Source organism: Oikopleura dioica, chromosome XSR (genome assembly GCF_907165135.1).
Source record: "Oikopleura dioica chromosome XSR, OKI2018_I68_1.0, whole genome shotgun sequence".
Classification (NCBI taxonomy): Eukaryota; Metazoa; Chordata; class Appendicularia; order Copelata; family Oikopleuridae; genus Oikopleura; species Oikopleura dioica.
Genome location: NC_137294.1, coordinates 6,554,701 through 6,570,777, shown reverse-complemented (window position 1 = coordinate 6,570,777; position 16,077 = coordinate 6,554,701). Strand labels below are relative to the sequence as shown.

The window sequence follows — 16,077 nt, the reverse complement described above, 5'->3', positions numbered from 1 at the left end:
AAGCTAGAGTTCATCGGCGAAAGTGTCTTTTTTCGACATCATCGAGTCATTACGATTTTGAGAAGAGTCGCGCTTCGTCAGAAATCTCTTGGCTACAATCACATTGTAGATTGGTAGGTAAATACAGGCGGCGCAAGCGATGCCCATAGAAAATGAAACTAGAACAAAGTCCATTTCTCCTTCAGTTCCCTTTGATGGTTTATTAATTGAAGCCAAAGAATGCTTGCTTATTCTTTGAGAGTTAAACCAGTTCCTGTATAAGTTTGAAAAGAGGCTCGATCGCATACTGAGTGCCAGCCAGCATGAAAATACAGATGCCATAAAGAAGGCCAAAATGCTCCGCTGGAAACTGTTGAAATAGATACATGCTTCTTGAGATGAAATAAATTGTCCTTTAGAAGCATTTTTCATACAGAAAGAAAAAATCACTTACCTCAAAAATGAAAATTCTATGACTAAGGAAGTAGCATTAGCCTCTGAACCAATAATGCACATTTGAAAGGACAGAACGGCGCAAAACAAGGCAGTAAAAAGAGAAAACCAAATTAAGCCGTAATATTCGGCTCTAAGTTTTTCTTTGCAAATAAATTTTTCTATGCCTTTCAGAATCATCCCTTAAAAATATTAAAGCAAAATCCATTGTTAAAACTTACCAGGAATCGGACAAATGATAATACTCGCATAGAACATGATTCCGTAAATGTCCATGTTTTTAGAGACCAATTCGCTGGCTTCGTCCTCCGGGAAATCCTGAAATGTCCACTTGAGCCATGGGAGAATCCAAATAGGAATAGACGATATTCTCAAGGTGGTTATGATTGAGAAAATATTGAAAAGCAGGAAGTTGAGACTGAAGACGGACTTTTTGTACTCTTGCCACGTTACTGGCTTCACTTCTTCGACTTTAGTCTCGACCGTTTCGATCTTTGTGCTCTTGAAGAAGCTGCCTACGAACGAATCCGATAGAATAGTGTAGTTTTCTTCTTTTTTGACGTCATAGCGAGGGCAGAAAAAGAAGAGCTTGACCCAGATGAGACCAACTCCCATCGTGTAGTAAGAAAACATCTGTGGGACCGTCACGTTAGGAAGATCTGCATCGTAGATAAATTTAAAGGCAAGGAAGACTCCAGCTAAATATGTTGATCAAATGAACACTTGTATTCTTATGAAGAACCTGATGCATCGAAAAAACCATTAATAAGGCCAAGTGTGATTCCAGAAGAATTCGGATAAAGTGCACATTGTTCCCGGATATTCATGATTATGTACATTGTTGCCGACACACCCATCAGCTGCCATGCTCCCCAAAGCAAGTACGGATTCGTCTCTATGATAAAATTCTTGTGTCTGCTTGAGGATGGACCCCAAGGAATGGAAGTTATTCTAAATTAAATCTTACCGTAAAGACACAAGCAAACAAGCCCCCCAGTCGTGAAAAGAACACAAATAAAGCGACAAACAAATATGCCAAATCTGTTGAGAATAGGGTCGAGCATAAGCACTGTTAAACTAGAACTGAGAAGGAACCACGTGTATATTGAGTTGAACTCCGCCTGAGATCTTTAGAAAATATCAGTAAGCATTTCTTCTAAAATTTTCTTACTCTGGGCAAGGAACTTTCGTGAGTTCTTCCGGGCAGCTGATTTTTAGTGTATTATTATCACATTTAGTATCACAGTTGACATTACATTTGTCGATGTGTTCCGGATTTGTTGGGTCAAAGCATAGCTCATTCCAAAAAACTCCTTCAAGTTCTCACAGAGGATCAGAAAAGTATAGAATTCAAAGTTTAGAAAACTTCTATTTTCTTCAAAAATATATTGTCTATGCATATCTGGCCCTACTCAAGAATATACTGTACAAATCCGAAGCCATATACAACGCCAGCATAGAATAGTACTTCACACATAGATAGAAAGTAGGAGATGCCATTGGATAGGTGAAAATCTCTCATACTTCTTTATAGGAGTCAAAGAAGTTCGGTTAATTAAAAAATATTATTTTCAAGACACCAATCTTAATTTTTCGCTATTTGTAATGGTGTGGCCAAGGAGGCGTTGCGTCTGATGGTCGACGCCATCAGTTGGTACTTCTTAAAAATCAGAACAATCATTTTTCGCATGTAATATTTGGAATGCTTACGTTCCAGCGCCATAATCTAAACATTCGAAAAACGATTAGAAATGAACTAACAAATACGTAATAAGCAGCTAGAAATCACTGAAATTCCTAAAATTATCTAAATGGGGTAAAGATGTTACAAATGGTAATAAAGAAATTGACAACCAAAATAATGATTTTCATACAACAAGTTGAGTTAATCTTTCCCCAATCATACCTGAAATAGATGTCCAACTACTAAGACGGACTGCTCCTGTGCAGCAATCTCTCGTCTTCTTTGTTATCAGTAATTGCTAAACGGTCTCCCGTGTGCCGCCACCACGCATTTGATGCATGTTATTAAATTTGATTACGATTGCGAAATGATTTTTACTGCGCAGTTTGCTTGAATTTTTCTTGTTCTTTTAATATGTCTCTGTATCCTGTTTGGGCTTGAGCAAAAATAAAAAAGGTTGAGGATTCCCACGGTTCCAACTTCCAAGGTCAAAGAGGGATGTCACGTCGCGCGAAGAATGCCATGCGACAGAACTTTCTCCTTTTTTACAAAAAGTATATGTCATGGGCGACCTGCTTTGAATAACCTGCTTGCCCTATTCTTAAAAAGAATTTATATGAGGATAGTATCGCGCTCCTTTATCAATCAAAACAAACAAGATGGCAGTTTTTATTTTTATTGGTGATTTCAATTTATATTTACAGCAGATAAGTGGCTGCCGGGAAATGTCAGGAGAAAGGCTCGATACTTAATATGTTTACTCGAAAATCAAATGATTGTAACGAAAGGCGAACCTTTGACGAAAACGGAAGCATCTTACCTTAATTTTTATCAATCAGTTTCATTTTCAATTTCGTTGGAGAAAAGCATTCTAGCTTCTTCAGCTTGTACATATCCTACTACATAAGTTCGCGGTTCTCCTGATTCGTATTTTGTTGAAGTAATTGGCCCGCCTTCGAATAACTGGTCTTCCATTTTATGCTCTGTTTTGAAATACTCGTACTCGTACTCGTCGCTATCTTCGTCGTCGCTAATCTCCTGAAAAAAGTCTCGTCTATCTGTTTTTTGTTTAAAAATAATGATATTTGTTTATGCACTATAAAATTTGGAGCTTATGATTACTGTTGCATTTGTTTTCTCTTCCTTTGGAGCAGCCGTTTTCTCATCAAGAGAAGGTTTCCGTCCAGCTTGTTCCTTTCTTCGCCGAGTAGAAAACCATCTACTTATTGAATCAAGTTTTCGGTTTAACATTGTGGCTAATTGAACGCGCTCATCTCTTTATTTAGCTAGAAATGATAGTAAAATTTTAATTACTTCGGAAATAATATATATATATTATTCTGGCCATTTCCTTGAAGGTGACGGATTCTTTGAATATGCATTCTCTAACAACTCTTTATCTTTGCTGGCAAACGGTCCGGAAGTAAAAATTTTATGGTCGTTGCTTTCTGTCTTGTTCATTCTAAAAATCACTTGTTAAATAAAAATTCAAGTTTATGCTTAGTCAACAGCTTCGCGAAGAATCAAAAATGTCGTCGAAAAGCCTCATTCGCCCTAGGAGATTTCCCCTAAGTTTGAAAAGGGAAAGATGGCGTTTTCAGGTTCCACTGGTGGTTTCGCTTCTCTCTAGCAATATAAGTACCTTCTCTATTCTCTGGAGATGCTTCTCTCTCTCTCTGACTCGTCGATGTCAATGCCAAGTTAATCTAACAACTGGCATAAGCAATTTATAAAAATGTAGGCGAAAAATTTGAAGACATTACTCGGCCAATTAGGACACTCCGACGGGTTTAAAAAACCGCTGGAGAAACTGATATGGTCATGACGTCGAAAAAAGTTGAACTGACTGCCTACTCTAAATGTGGAGGACTTTATTTGATAATCGGAAATTTCTAGCGGAATTGTAAGCTATCGCGACGAAAACTGTTATGAATGATCTGTTCATGACGGGTCACCAAAGGTCCACATATTGTAAAATTGTTTATATCATAGAAATTATATGGAAGTTTTCCGGTCCTTGACATATAATCTGTTATCAAGAGATCTCAGCAAAAGCGACCATGTTGCAACGGATTTTTTGCAAACAGATTTAATCTCCACCAAATTTTGACTTCGCGGCCGCATTTTGCGAGCTGCCCGGTCGTGACATATTGCTGCACTCATTTTTTACATTGTTAGAAAACGGATAAAAGAGATAATTAGCCCGAAAGATGCAACAAAATGGAAACCGCAACCGGAACCAGAATCAGTATTATGGGGGGAGAAATATACAGTCTCAGATGCAAGAAATCCAGAATGGAATTTCGGTTTGTTATGAACAGGCTGCACAGGCACGGGCACAATTTTTTCAGGTACTTTCGAAAAGAATTATAGTGAATTGGATCAATAACACGCTCTAGCAACAACACGCCCAACTACTCGCTCAGCAACAACTTATGCAGCAGCAGCAAATGATGTACCCCTTTGGTGCTGCTGGAGGATTTATGACCCATCCAGTTTATATGATGGATCCGTCTCAGAATCAAATCCATCTGATAAACATGCAAGGTTTTGGAAGGTAGGTCTTTCACGATTGTAAAATTGCCTTATTCGATTAAAGAAATCTCTACAACGCGAATGCTCGACTTGGTCCACAGGGCCCAAATACTGGCTACATTGAGCCTTCCACTGTGGCGACGAATATTCACCCTTCTATGTATACTCAGTTCAACCACTCGCCGCAATCGCAGGAGATCCTTAAAGAACAACAAAGATTAATGAGACATCAGCAAGAAATCCTTCTTCAACAGGGAGATTTTGATAAATAACGCTAGATTATCAGTTTTTACCAGTCAGAAATTCACTATATTGAAAATCGCCAAAAAGCAGCAAAACCACCTGTACGAACAGAGCAGGAAACTTCAGCAACAACAAAGAGACAGTCTTCAGCAGCAGAAAATTCAGCAAGGAAATGGCCATCAGCATCCACATGTGCACGTTCAGCAACAGATGTATCATCAGCAGGGAATGACACGATCCAATTCGCAGCAGTCCGCCGTTGATAGTGGCCGACCAGATACAGCAACAACTCACAACGACAATTCTTTGCCACCTGGTTCAACGCCCCATGTAAGTTCATAATTGGCTTCAATGAATAATATTTAAAAAGCCTTCTCTGCTTCCCGCGAATATCCCGCCGCACAGGACAAAGCCAAACCAAGCTACGGAGAAAAAGTCTCTTGTCATCAAAACCATGAACGCCGAAGCTGTCCAAGAATCTATTCAGCTTGATGTCACCTTGGACCGGGCTAAAAAGAACGTTCTCCAAGCATCAGTGAAAGCCGTCCCGCAGTGGGTTACAGAGCCTCCCACTGCTACCGAAGGCCAGGAAGATGAAGACGACAATGACTATGAAACAGAGGATGAGGTAGAAATCGAGCCTGTTATTCCACCAAAAGATTCCTCAAAACATGGTCTACGGATCGCTAAGAACCAGGCGGAGGCGACAGAAATGATCAACAAAACGATGGAACAGGTAACTCAAGACGACGTTACTACTGGTATGCTTGCGTCGAACGCCAGTTCGATCAAACGAAAGAAGTCGAGAGTGCCAGCAATGAGCAAATCGATGAACAACCCCGGATACGTTTCCAATCCGGGTGGTCAATTCCAAAAACGAAAGTTGCATAGGTACGTCGCCTATCGTTAAAGTTTAAAAAGTGATCTACTATGTGAAGAACGATGGAGAATATAGAACAAATCAACGACATAAAGGAGAAGCTGAACAATCTGACTTCGACCTTCAATGAGTGCACCATTCATGAAGAAATAGAACGAGGCCATGTGCCGAGTCAGGAGTCGGTCAAGGTGAACGGAAAACAATAAAAAATAATTTGAATTATTTCTTGCTAAGAGTTCATCGACTCCATATAAGGGGGCTCGTGCGGGAACCTACAAAGAGCTCCGAAAAGAGCTAACGAGACTCGAGGATGTGCCAGCAGTCGCCAGAAACTCTCATCCGATTATGCCGCAACGCCCCCCTATCGAGGAGAAAAACTTCCATCAACAAGGTGCAATTTAGGAGTTATTATCAGTTGTTTATAATAAGATTTTTACGATCCGGAAGAAAAAACATCTGCTCGGGAAGCGACACAAAATTGGGTCGGAATTTCCCAATCAGTTACTGGCTTAGACCGAGTTCATATGCCCCCGCGACTTTCGGTCCACAGAAATCACCATCGAATTGATGAGTTGGCGACTGAAAATATCCAAAGTTCAGCTAGACAATCTGGACGTTTTTCCACGAGAAGATACCGAGAACGGTCAGGTTTTCATGGAAAAACTTTCCACAAACCTACAGCGGCTAGTAACTTGGGAAAGTCTTCTGAACGCAGAGTCAAGCGGGTACCTCTTACTCGAACGGAAGTAAGAACAACTATAACAATTAAATTCTACTAAATATTAGCCTAAACCACCGAAATATCAAGAACCGCATGAGAATTCTTGCCTCTATCGAACTATCCAAGCAACTCCAGGAAGCGATGTTCAAGTCACCTTCTCCGCAACGCAAAATCTTGTTCGCGAGGAGCCCTCATCTCAGACGCGCAAGAAGATGGGCGTGACAAAGAAAATTTTCAAAAGTCTCTTTGCTAAATCGTCCAGTACTTCACAAGCGAAGATGGGGAAGGGTACCTCTATGTCGACACAGAATCTTACAGGTTTGTCTAAATTTAGCCAGGTCGGTTAATCAATTTACATAAACTAAGGACATCCGCGAACAGTATCAACATACAACGACCCTGCAATTCTACACGCTCAACCCTCAACCAGCCGAATGATGCGTCCTCAAAAGAGTTGCAACAAGCTCAGCCTTGACGATGCCCCAATCTAACCGCCTAATGGTCCATTAGTAATAGATACTCCCTGACCATCGAATCTCACTGCCATTCACGAACTAATCCTGTCGCAAGTTCAATAATAAACATCTAATTATCTTCTCATGTAACATGAATCATGGTGTGTCCAGAATGACTTTATTAAATAATATTAAATAAATATTATCAGGTAAAATGCTCAGTTAAATTTTGGTCAAAGACCCGAATCTTTTACGATGGGTCTCTCCCAGACCTGTGCAAGAACTTCTTTTAGTAGACAGATGTGTCGCTATCGGTATTCTCCGTGAAAGTAATTCTTTTGTTGCCATTCGCGATCGAGGGCAATGCAAAGTACCCGTTGTGTTCATTTTTGTTCATCATTTCGCGAAGATACTTTCTATGCTTTCACGGGTTCAGCTTTATTTTTCTTTTCTTGCAGCAATGAAGAAAATAGAACCAGTTCCTTCAGATCTGTAAACAAGGCTCGAATGCGCTTATATTCTTCTATAGCAGCCTCGCGCTTGTACATTCGTTTTTCCGTTTGACCATCGCCAGTCGCGAATTTATAGGACGGGTCTCTACATCGTAATAATGGAAACAAAGAGGACTGCGGATAGCTTACCTGTAACTGTCGCTTTCTTCTGTATTTATTTCCGCCTGTACTTGATCCATGTGATAAGACCAGTTTGACCAGTCGACAGACTTCAGGCGACTTTTTCGTCGTGCACTCCTGCTCTCAGCGTACTTGCCGTGTCGTTCGAAAATCGACTCCATCTGACGCGCTTTGTGTCCTTGCTCAGCCGTGAAAATACGAATCTTTTCCTTGATTTCTTCTTCCGCTTCTTTGATGATTAAATGAGACTGAAAAATATGTTAATGGATATCTTTTATATCGATAAGTGTAAGTTACATCGTTGTTACCTGATACTCATGAAAATCGACAAAGCAACAATTGCAAGCTGGACAAAAGATGTCATGTCGTTCGACAGCGTAGCTGAAATAAATTATCAAAACTGCTCAATTATTCTTCATAGAAGCCTACTGGTGTGCGATTCGTTTTCCAACAAGGGTGATTTTGCTCTCGACGACAGGAAGTTTCCAGGCTTGGCATCTTATTTTCGGCGGTGGAAGAACTTTTTCTTGTTTTCCTTCTTCAAGCAACCTTGCCGCTTCTGCTGCTCGGGCAGCGTCTGCTCCAAGTAAATTTAGCTTTGATGAAATAGATCCCGTCACTCCTGGTCGCTTTCATGAGGTCTCTGTGAACCAAAACTTATGAATTTGCTTAGAACTAACTTTATGAGCTTGCAATAGAAAATTGTGGCCACAGAAAATCAAAATGTAATATGCTTCTAGAATTTGTTTATACTTACCTACTCCGAAACGCTGGAAGATCATTTAAAGCTTTGTAGATGTCCTAGAAATACTTTTGACACGTTAATTCGAGGAAGTCAGTCATTGAACGACATTGATGAGCTTCCTTGTTTTTGTAGGCAGAGCTTGAGGATACTGAGTGGTTGCAAATACCTCAGTTTTCTACAGTTCTGCCATACAAAAAAGTGTCCCTATCGACTGTTGATTCAATCACAATTTCAATTTGTCAAGATCTAGTCCGATATTCATGATACTTTCTCAACTTTTTTATACTTGTCAATCCTACTCAGGAGAATTCTTACCAAGCTATAAATACTCCTGCTCTCTTCAACTTGTATGTCACTTCGAAATTCCTAGAGGGTTTCTTTTAAGGTAATAATAGACTGTTCTCTAAGAGAATCGAGAGAACATGTCTATTGCACCTTTTAAGAACTGCTCAAAATCGACGAAATGATGCTCAAAATCGGAGAGAACGAAATTTGAAATAGATCCGTAAGAGTGCAAATTCTTATTAAGTTACTTCAACAGAATAAAGTGACGCAAGGAGTGCGCTAAACTAGTATTATTCGATCTGCAAGTAAAATTTAAGACCCAGTTCCGGAAGACCTGCGACAGTCGATGTGCGTCCACGGAGCACTGTAGTTGAGCGTTTGGTAATCCCTGTTAATAGGTTCACTTAAATAGGGTGTAAATTTTAAAGCATGATCGCTTTGAACCGTGACTTGATCCGAAGGGATTGCTTTCAGAACCGGAAGTGTGACACTTGCATATGATGAATGACAAGTACTTTTTTAGCTTTACGCTATTTTAAAGTCTCGGATTCGGCTTAAATATGAAAGAAACTTATTTCAGCTTATGTCATCACATAACTGGGTGCTGGCATTTCGGAAATCTTATAACTAAAGAAAAAAGTTCTAGTAGCTGACCTAAAAACATTTTACTGTTGGCGTTCTAGAAAAAATAGATGATGTTCGTCCATTCTGTACGAAATATACCACCTTTGCTGCAGGAAGCCTACACTAAAATTAAATGCATAGATCGAAACGGAAGTCCCTAGCTGAAACGTTTCTTTTGATGAGTTGTGTGGGAAAGCGATTGACTTAGTGGGAAAGAGCGAGATTTGAGGAGGTAACGTACGTCGTGATACAAGCACAGTCAAAAATGATTCTGACTCTCGAGCAATCGCTCTACTGACCTCTAGCACGCAGGGCATAGAGAAAATCCTTTCTTATCCCTCTGCTTTTCACCCTGGAAATTCCAGTGAGAGAAATTTTCAGCCTGTGCCGTTTATTTTCTGAAGAAACTCCCATCACGGAGTGAAAACATCTCAACAATCAATGGGATGTTGCTGTTCAACGCAGGCTGAGCTCGTGGAGCATCCAGATACCCACTACCAACTACAGGCAGAGTGCTTATGGGAGTAATACTACTGATGAACGCATTCATTTATATCTGTTTTCTCACTCAATAAAGGATGATGTATGGCAAGGAGATATGGAAGATATTCATATTGGCTGTTCTCCGTCTCGGTCACTCTCTTCAAGAAATTACTCTTCCTCGAGCAGCAGTTCATCATCAAGCAGCTCTAGCTCTTCTTCGGACAAAAAGTCAGAAATCGGGAATGGGTCGTGAAATTGCGCTTTTCCGGGTTCATGATACAGTTGCAAATGTTCAAAAGAACTCAACCATTTAATAACACTCTTACGAACATCACCTGCAAATCAAATGACCCGGTAAAGTTTGCGATTTGGAAGTGCACTCAATCGCCCACAAGGTTGAACTTGTCAGGGAGCGGTCACGCCCTAAACAATGCTGATAAGTAGAATTATCACCTTCAAAATAATAGACCCTCAAATTCGTTAGTGGCTGACCTTTTATAAGAAACCTAAGTTCGGAGGATGAAACTTTGAATTTGGTTCCTGCTACTCCTCAACAAGGTGAACAGCGGTATTTTTTGAGTATAATGGACAATTAAAATTAGAAGTGGCCGATCATAAAGGAGTTATTGTCCAACCATCGATTTCGATCAGCTCTAGTGCAAGCTCAAGCAATGGAAGGTATATAAACATCTTTAAGATAGATATTATATCATACTAGTCCACGGGGGCAAATGTTCGATACAACAGACTACGAAGTGAACTGCTCGATTTCTTACGACTCGCAATCGCAAAAATCATCAGTCTCCCTTCCATCAAAGTCATCATCCTCGTCGTCTTCGTCATCATCATCTTCATCAGAAGAGTCCGAAATTCAAGAAGAAGAGTCTTGTTCAAGCTCGGAAGAGGGCTCTGATTGAAGTACGCGAATTTCCTCCCCTTTTTTAAGTCTTGTATGAACTTGTTTCTGTATATTTTTTTGATTTTGCATTTTTTACAAGAAAAACTTGACTAAAGTTAATTTTTTTTTTCGAATAAAACTTCAAGAAGACAGACGCGGAAATTAAAGTGCTTTGCTTGTAAGATATTTTGAATAAATAAAAATGATGGGTTGAGCAAGAAAAAAGAACTTTCATTCCCAGTCCAATCATAAGGATATCATTACATTTTTATTGGTATAATTTTCTTTGATAATAAATGTACATAAAAGAAGGAAAGAGGTTTAAATGTTGATTTAAGTGAGGAACATTGGAACAAACTTTATAACAAAGAGATAAACTTATCGAGAATAACAGATCGACCAGCGTGTCTAATTCTCAAAGAAACAATCAAAACATTCTAGTTTCATGTCAATGAAAAAATAAAGGCTGATATCGTCGTCTGAAATTCTAACGCTAGGGCTATCTACAGTCGAGCAGGCTTTTTGGCCAAACCGAAAATTCTACGAGCTTACTTCAGACTCCAATAGTGTGGGATTCTTACTCTTGTACTTGCCCGTTTGATCAGTTTCAACGTTCACAATATAGTCTACTAAACCAGCGGCTGGTTACGAGCCACTTCGACTAACGGAGGCGGCATTATCAATTGGCGCTACTTTTGGAAAAAAGTATGCCCCTTGAACTCAAACTGTCCTTGCTAAACAGTTGCAATATCCCACAATAGCACGGTATTACTAATACATTAACTTATTAGAATATAGATCAGGTAATAAAGGTATCGAGTCCATTTTTTACAGAATTACTCGAGAAACTTAAATGGAACGAAAATGAACTTAACGTTAAGTTGGGATGGAAAATAAAATCGGCAACATTTTTGTTACTAAGTTGGTAAATTGAACAAATAATAAGTTGAAGCTAAGGAAAGTCAAGTCAATCAAATGAAGGAATAATGCTTTGTTTCAGAGGAGCTGGCGAAGAAACGAGTAAAGTTGGTAATTAATAAATACACGGACGAATAGTTGTAGTACTTGAATTTTGTCTTTGATTAGTAGCGGAGTTATGGGAAGTGCGGAAAGAGGGGGTACTGAAGTCACCCTTCGCCTTCCGACATTTTGTCGCGTTCTTCGTCTGATGAACACATTTTGTCGCTCTCCAATATAGACATCTTATTCTAAAGATTCTTGTTAGAGCTGAATTCGTTCACGAAGTTGGCTTACCTCGGAAGTCGAATCGCCAGCTACATCGGCCTCTTCGTGAGCTTGCAGATGCTTTTCTAGGTTTGCCCAGGAGTGGCATGCCAATCCACATTGATGGCAGTCGAACTCAGTCTGCCTACTCAACACAGGGTTCACCTTTGGTGAACAATCCACTGGAGCAGGAGCAATTGGCCTTGCACCTCTCAGAATTTTTAATTTTTCTTTCTCGCTGCAAGTTTAATAGGTATGTATTTTCTTTTTTTTAAGCTTACTGTTGGAAGGCGGCTCCTGCTGTTAAACTGGGATCTGGGTAAGAACAGCCGGCATGGTGTTTCGTTATGTGCACTTTTAGTTGACCCTTTTGCTTGTGTCCCTTCCCGCAGAGTGCGCAGATAAATGGCTCTTCGCCAGTGTGAACGCGTATATGCATTTCTAGCGCAGAACGCGTTTTCCATCCTTTCCCGCAGAATGAGCAGATGTGGTTATTGTCGCTGGGCGAGGGAAGCCTGTTCAAAACGGTGCTATTTATAGCCGTGCTTCTTGTGTTCGGATTTGATCCGCTGTTCTTGATTGGGACAGCAGTCGTCGATGCGATCGCGAAAGTAACTGGCGTGGCGGTAGGAATGGCGACGATCGACGGTTTCGGCATAAGCTGCACCTCTGGCCGACGTTTCTTCACCACCGGACTCGTTCTATTTTTAACATAAGCTAGTGAAAACAACCAAAATTAGAAATTCTTAGTCTAAAAGAAAATCGAAAATGAATCAACACACAATATTAGAAAATAACCACAAACAAAAAAACTTCAAAACGGCTAACCCGTTCGAGCTCTGTGGAGTGTCGTTAGCGTTATTATCCGCCGAAACGTTGTCTTCGCTGTCGCCTTTACTCAAGTCTTCCCCTCCGTGCTGAGAGTCTTTTTCCTGCACAAGCTCTGAGCTATTTTGGCTGGATTGAGATTGCCGGTCCGGTTGATTGGGTAAGTTCATATTAGGATTTGGGGTAGGGTTCGCGCAAAAATTGAGAACAGGTTGAGGCGTGGTTGTATCCTCTACTTTAGGAATGCCGCGACGCAGGGCGCTCTCGAATTTTTCATAAGTCGCGAGCATTTCAGTGCCTTTTCCGAAGTGTGCGAAAACTTTCGGCACATTGGGAACTTGCGGAACAAAGATTTCATTCCTGTTCGTTCCTGGCGGCTGGACTGGGAAGGGCGTCGGTTGCAGAGGAAAGCGCGGATAGCCTAGATCAGAGGGGTTCGGTTGGTTAAGAGGCGAAGGGGAATTAAAGAGGTGGGACAAAGACATCGGGGAAGAATTTTTCGACGAATGGGAGGAACTCTCAGAATGGGTATTATCCTTGTTGATGGAGAGTAATGTGTTGGCGGAGGTTTGTCCGGGCCGGTGAGAGGAACGCAAGAAATTATGATGCAGTCCGAGAACAGGTTTGGACAGAGGGGGAGGTCCGACGCTCATCGCAGACTTATCAGAGCTAGGGAGGCCGGAAAACTACGAGCGGCAAGCTTAGAGACGCTGAAATGGACGTGAGTTATTTATAAAATGCCTTCCACTCTTTTCCGATCAGAATCTCTTAATTTCGAAGAGGGAGGCAAGAGATTCTTACTGTGCTTAAACTACTTGAGTGGCAGAAGCAATAATTTACCACTACTGACCTGCCCGTGATGTTTTCGACTTCGTCGAGAGGTTCTTGTTTGACTGTGACTTCATTAGAGTCGCTCATGTCGTTCGAAGATGTGGGCAATTCGATGATACCGAGTGAAGAAGAAGACGGGGAGGAGGGCGACGGCGCAAATGATAAAGAGGTCGCGGGGTTAACGGCGAGCTAAATATTCTGTGATGATTTCTAGAATTATTTGCTTCAGAAAAAGAAAAAAAGCTTCCGTCGAACCGGATTCGAACCAGTGACCTAGAGATAACTGCTAGCCCTCTACAGTCTCCCGCTCTGCCAACTGAGCTATCGACGGTTGAGGAAGAAACATTTTTTTGCAAACTTATATCAAGACATACTGCAGCGCCAGAATTTGATCCCAGCGAATTATTAGTCGCGGCGGACCTCGTTTCTTCGAATTTTTTCTTGACAACTCCCTTCTGAGGATGGATGTCGTAGTGTTTTTCGATGTGCTGCTTCAGATTCCAAGTCGTAGAACACACTCTCCCACAAATCGGGCAGGCCGGGGCATTTTCTGGGTGAGCGCGTTGTCTTTGCGATTCCTTCATAGTGTGATGCTAAAAATAGAAGAGTTGACCAAGGAATGCGTGCACTCACGGTTGTAGCTTGCTTCAGCTGATCGAGGGTAATCACAACGGGATTGCTGAGAGAAGTTGTTGATGAATTTGCTTGCTTGGGGGCGATAGTAATGGTCGTTGATTTTGCAGTGTTGGCGCTTTTCGAGTTAGAGCTGCTGATAGACGAGCTCAGAATGTTGTTGTTTTTAGAGTTACTGGCGGAGACGTTGTTGAACATGCCAGTGCCACTTTGCGATTCCGTATTGCTGGCTGCGGTAGTGCTTGCGTTGTTCTGAGTTAGCCGCGCAAGTTGAGTCAGGTTGCTCAGAGCAGAGAGGCCAAAGTCGGAAAAGAGGCCGCTTTCGGTTGTAGAGCTTGTTTCAACGCTCGTTTCTACTTGTTCCATTGTATTGTCGACGTCGTGGTAGTCATACTTGGCGGTGATGTTGTCACACTTGGGAAAGGAGCTCTAAATGAAGCAATTTCAGCGCGAGTTTAGATTTTCAATTCTACCTTGAAATCGATAAGCTCTTCAACGAGGCCTTGGGCTCTCTCGACTAGCGACTCCATGATCTGCTCCGTCTTGACGGTCGTGTCGTTGACGAATACAACTAGCTTGTCGACGAAATCGTCATCGGCTGGATCTGTGTTCTGGCGATGTTCTATGCGACTGTGCGCAGCCAAATACCTCCTGTCCGTGCATTTGAAGGAACATTCTTTGCAGCCTATCAGGTTGATCTGTGCCAGGCTGGCACGACCGAACCCGTTCATCCCAGTTTTGACGTCTAAATAGAAATCGCTCGAATCGAGATATCTATGATAAATCAATAACAAAAAAATTTTGATAGAGCGAGGAGTAATTCAGCTGGAATAAATAGTGAGTCAATGGCGATTTTTGAAGATTACTGCGTCGATGGAATATAAAAAGCAGCTTGCGAATATTATTTTCGGAATGTAAGAAACATGAACTTGTGAAGAAACACAACTTGAAAGTGAACGTTGAACTGTCGCGAAGCAAGACACAATAAATACAAGAAAAATTACGCGATGAAAGGCGATATATTTTTGCTGGAGCTAATTTTCTTAAAATCAATATGTCTCAGGCCTATTAGCGCGAAGGGAAAAAACTCGTTACACATACAACTCATATATTGAGCTGGCTTTTTCAACAAAATAACAAAAAAATGAAGACTCGACGTTTTCGATTCAAAGTGCGGCCGAGGCGATCTCTGATATTAAAAAATAGGGTGCCGGGTAGATGATCCAGCGTCGTGGCTTCGAAAAAAAATTTTCGCCCCGGGGGAATTTTTCCGAGAGTCAAGAAAGCGAGGGATGGTGGTTGGGATTTTCAGCCACAGATTGGATGAGATTAACTGTAGAGACTCTCCACTGGAGAGTCTGCACCGAAAAATTATAAAAATGACAATCTCTGTGCTCGCAACTTTTTTATAAGAAGCCCGTTGAAGTCATAAAAATTTGGCTTTGGGCTTTCTTTTGTTTAGATAAGAGACCTTTTCACAAGGAAGCATTTTCGAAACACTCAGTCGAGTTGATTTTTTTTTTGAATTTGCACTTACCGAAAGTTCTTTTCTTCAGAGCTTCCTTTCAAGAAATTTGTCTCTCTTTTGATTAAGGAGTTATTAGATAAGTTTAATCGAGTGGCTTAATATAATACACGCTAATAGGGGTGGATAGGATGAGGATGATCTCGAAATCGATTTCAAAATTTTCCTTGTAGCAATAAAGAGCGCTCAACATTGAAGGCGACCTTTGAGCTCGATCCGAAGCCACGCGCAAATCTTTCACCTTGTGAAGCCCTTTTCAGCATTTTGAGCAAAACAGGGAAGTGGATTAGCGAATTCAAGACACGAAATCAAATCATTAACGACGCACAGATCATCACACCAAAGGTATTAATGAACTGGCTCAATTATGGCTCCTCCGCAGACCCTTTTTCTCCCCGTTTTACTGCCACGGCACTTTA

General features: G+C 41.1%; 5 protein-coding genes, 1 long non-coding RNA gene and 1 other non-coding gene across 7 annotated transcripts; 2 read left to right on the top strand and 5 right to left on the bottom strand.

Moving 5' to 3' along the window:
- Positions 1-3: 3 nt before the first annotated feature.
- Positions 4-2,155, bottom strand: LOC145709020 (uncharacterized). Its single transcript, XM_081786708.1, has 8 exons — positions 2,143-2,155; positions 1,604-1,754; positions 1,400-1,560; positions 1,175-1,327; positions 654-1,130; positions 434-614; positions 248-392; positions 4-189 (listed from the first exon to the last, which is right to left on the bottom strand). Exons 1-8 carry the CDS (start codon positions 2,153-2,155, stop codon positions 4-6), a joined length of 1,467 nt encoding a protein of 488 aa, XP_081642834.1.
- A 607-nt stretch (positions 2,156-2,762) lies between these two features.
- Positions 2,763-3,414, bottom strand: LOC145709699 (uncharacterized). The gene is made up of 3 exons (XM_081787401.1): positions 3,239-3,414; positions 2,937-3,154; positions 2,763-2,863 (listed from the first exon to the last, which is right to left on the bottom strand). The coding sequence occupies exons 1-2, from the start codon at positions 3,365-3,367 to the stop codon at positions 2,948-2,950; spliced, it is 336 nt and encodes a 111-aa protein (XP_081643527.1). The 5' UTR covers positions 3,368-3,414; the 3' UTR covers positions 2,763-2,863; positions 2,937-2,947.
- An 839-nt stretch (positions 3,415-4,253) lies between these two features.
- Positions 4,254-7,100, top strand: LOC145707111 (uncharacterized). The gene is made up of 10 exons (XM_081784594.1): positions 4,254-4,467; positions 4,516-4,673; positions 4,716-4,905; positions 4,982-5,224; positions 5,265-5,785; positions 5,833-5,962; positions 6,009-6,165; positions 6,204-6,520; positions 6,561-6,813; positions 6,862-7,100. The coding sequence occupies exons 1-10, from the start codon at positions 4,327-4,329 to the stop codon at positions 6,984-6,986; spliced, it is 2,235 nt and encodes a 744-aa protein (XP_081640720.1). The 5' UTR covers positions 4,254-4,326; the 3' UTR covers positions 6,987-7,100.
- A 139-nt stretch (positions 7,101-7,239) lies between these two features.
- LOC145709019 (uncharacterized) lies at positions 7,240-9,276 on the bottom strand. Its single transcript, XM_081786707.1, has 7 exons — positions 9,267-9,276; positions 8,932-9,000; positions 8,012-8,204; positions 7,891-7,963; positions 7,592-7,830; positions 7,427-7,547; positions 7,240-7,371 (listed from the first exon to the last, which is right to left on the bottom strand). Exons 1-7 carry the CDS (start codon positions 9,274-9,276, stop codon positions 7,240-7,242), a joined length of 837 nt encoding a protein of 278 aa, XP_081642833.1.
- Positions 9,277-10,220: 944 nt separating this feature from the next.
- LOC145708705 (uncharacterized) lies at positions 10,221-10,763 on the top strand. The gene is made up of 3 exons (XR_014134856.1): positions 10,221-10,277; positions 10,322-10,397; positions 10,438-10,763. It is a non-coding gene; the product is annotated as an uncharacterized LOC145708705 (long non-coding RNA).
- A 107-nt stretch (positions 10,764-10,870) lies between these two features.
- LOC145708702 (uncharacterized) lies at positions 10,871-14,903 on the bottom strand. The gene is made up of 7 exons (XM_081786397.1): positions 14,607-14,903; positions 14,134-14,562; positions 13,875-14,093; positions 13,520-13,689; positions 12,123-12,542; positions 11,872-12,079; positions 10,871-11,825 (listed from the first exon to the last, which is right to left on the bottom strand). Exons 1-7 carry the CDS (start codon positions 14,862-14,864, stop codon positions 11,745-11,747), a joined length of 1,785 nt encoding a protein of 594 aa, XP_081642523.1. The 5' UTR covers positions 14,865-14,903; the 3' UTR covers positions 10,871-11,744.
- Positions 13,746-13,831, bottom strand: TRNAY-GUA (transfer RNA tyrosine (anticodon GUA)). Its single transcript is given in 2 exon segments — positions 13,746-13,781; positions 13,795-13,831. It is a non-coding gene; the product is annotated as a tRNA-Tyr (tRNA).
- Positions 14,904-16,077: the final 1,174 nt, after the last annotated feature.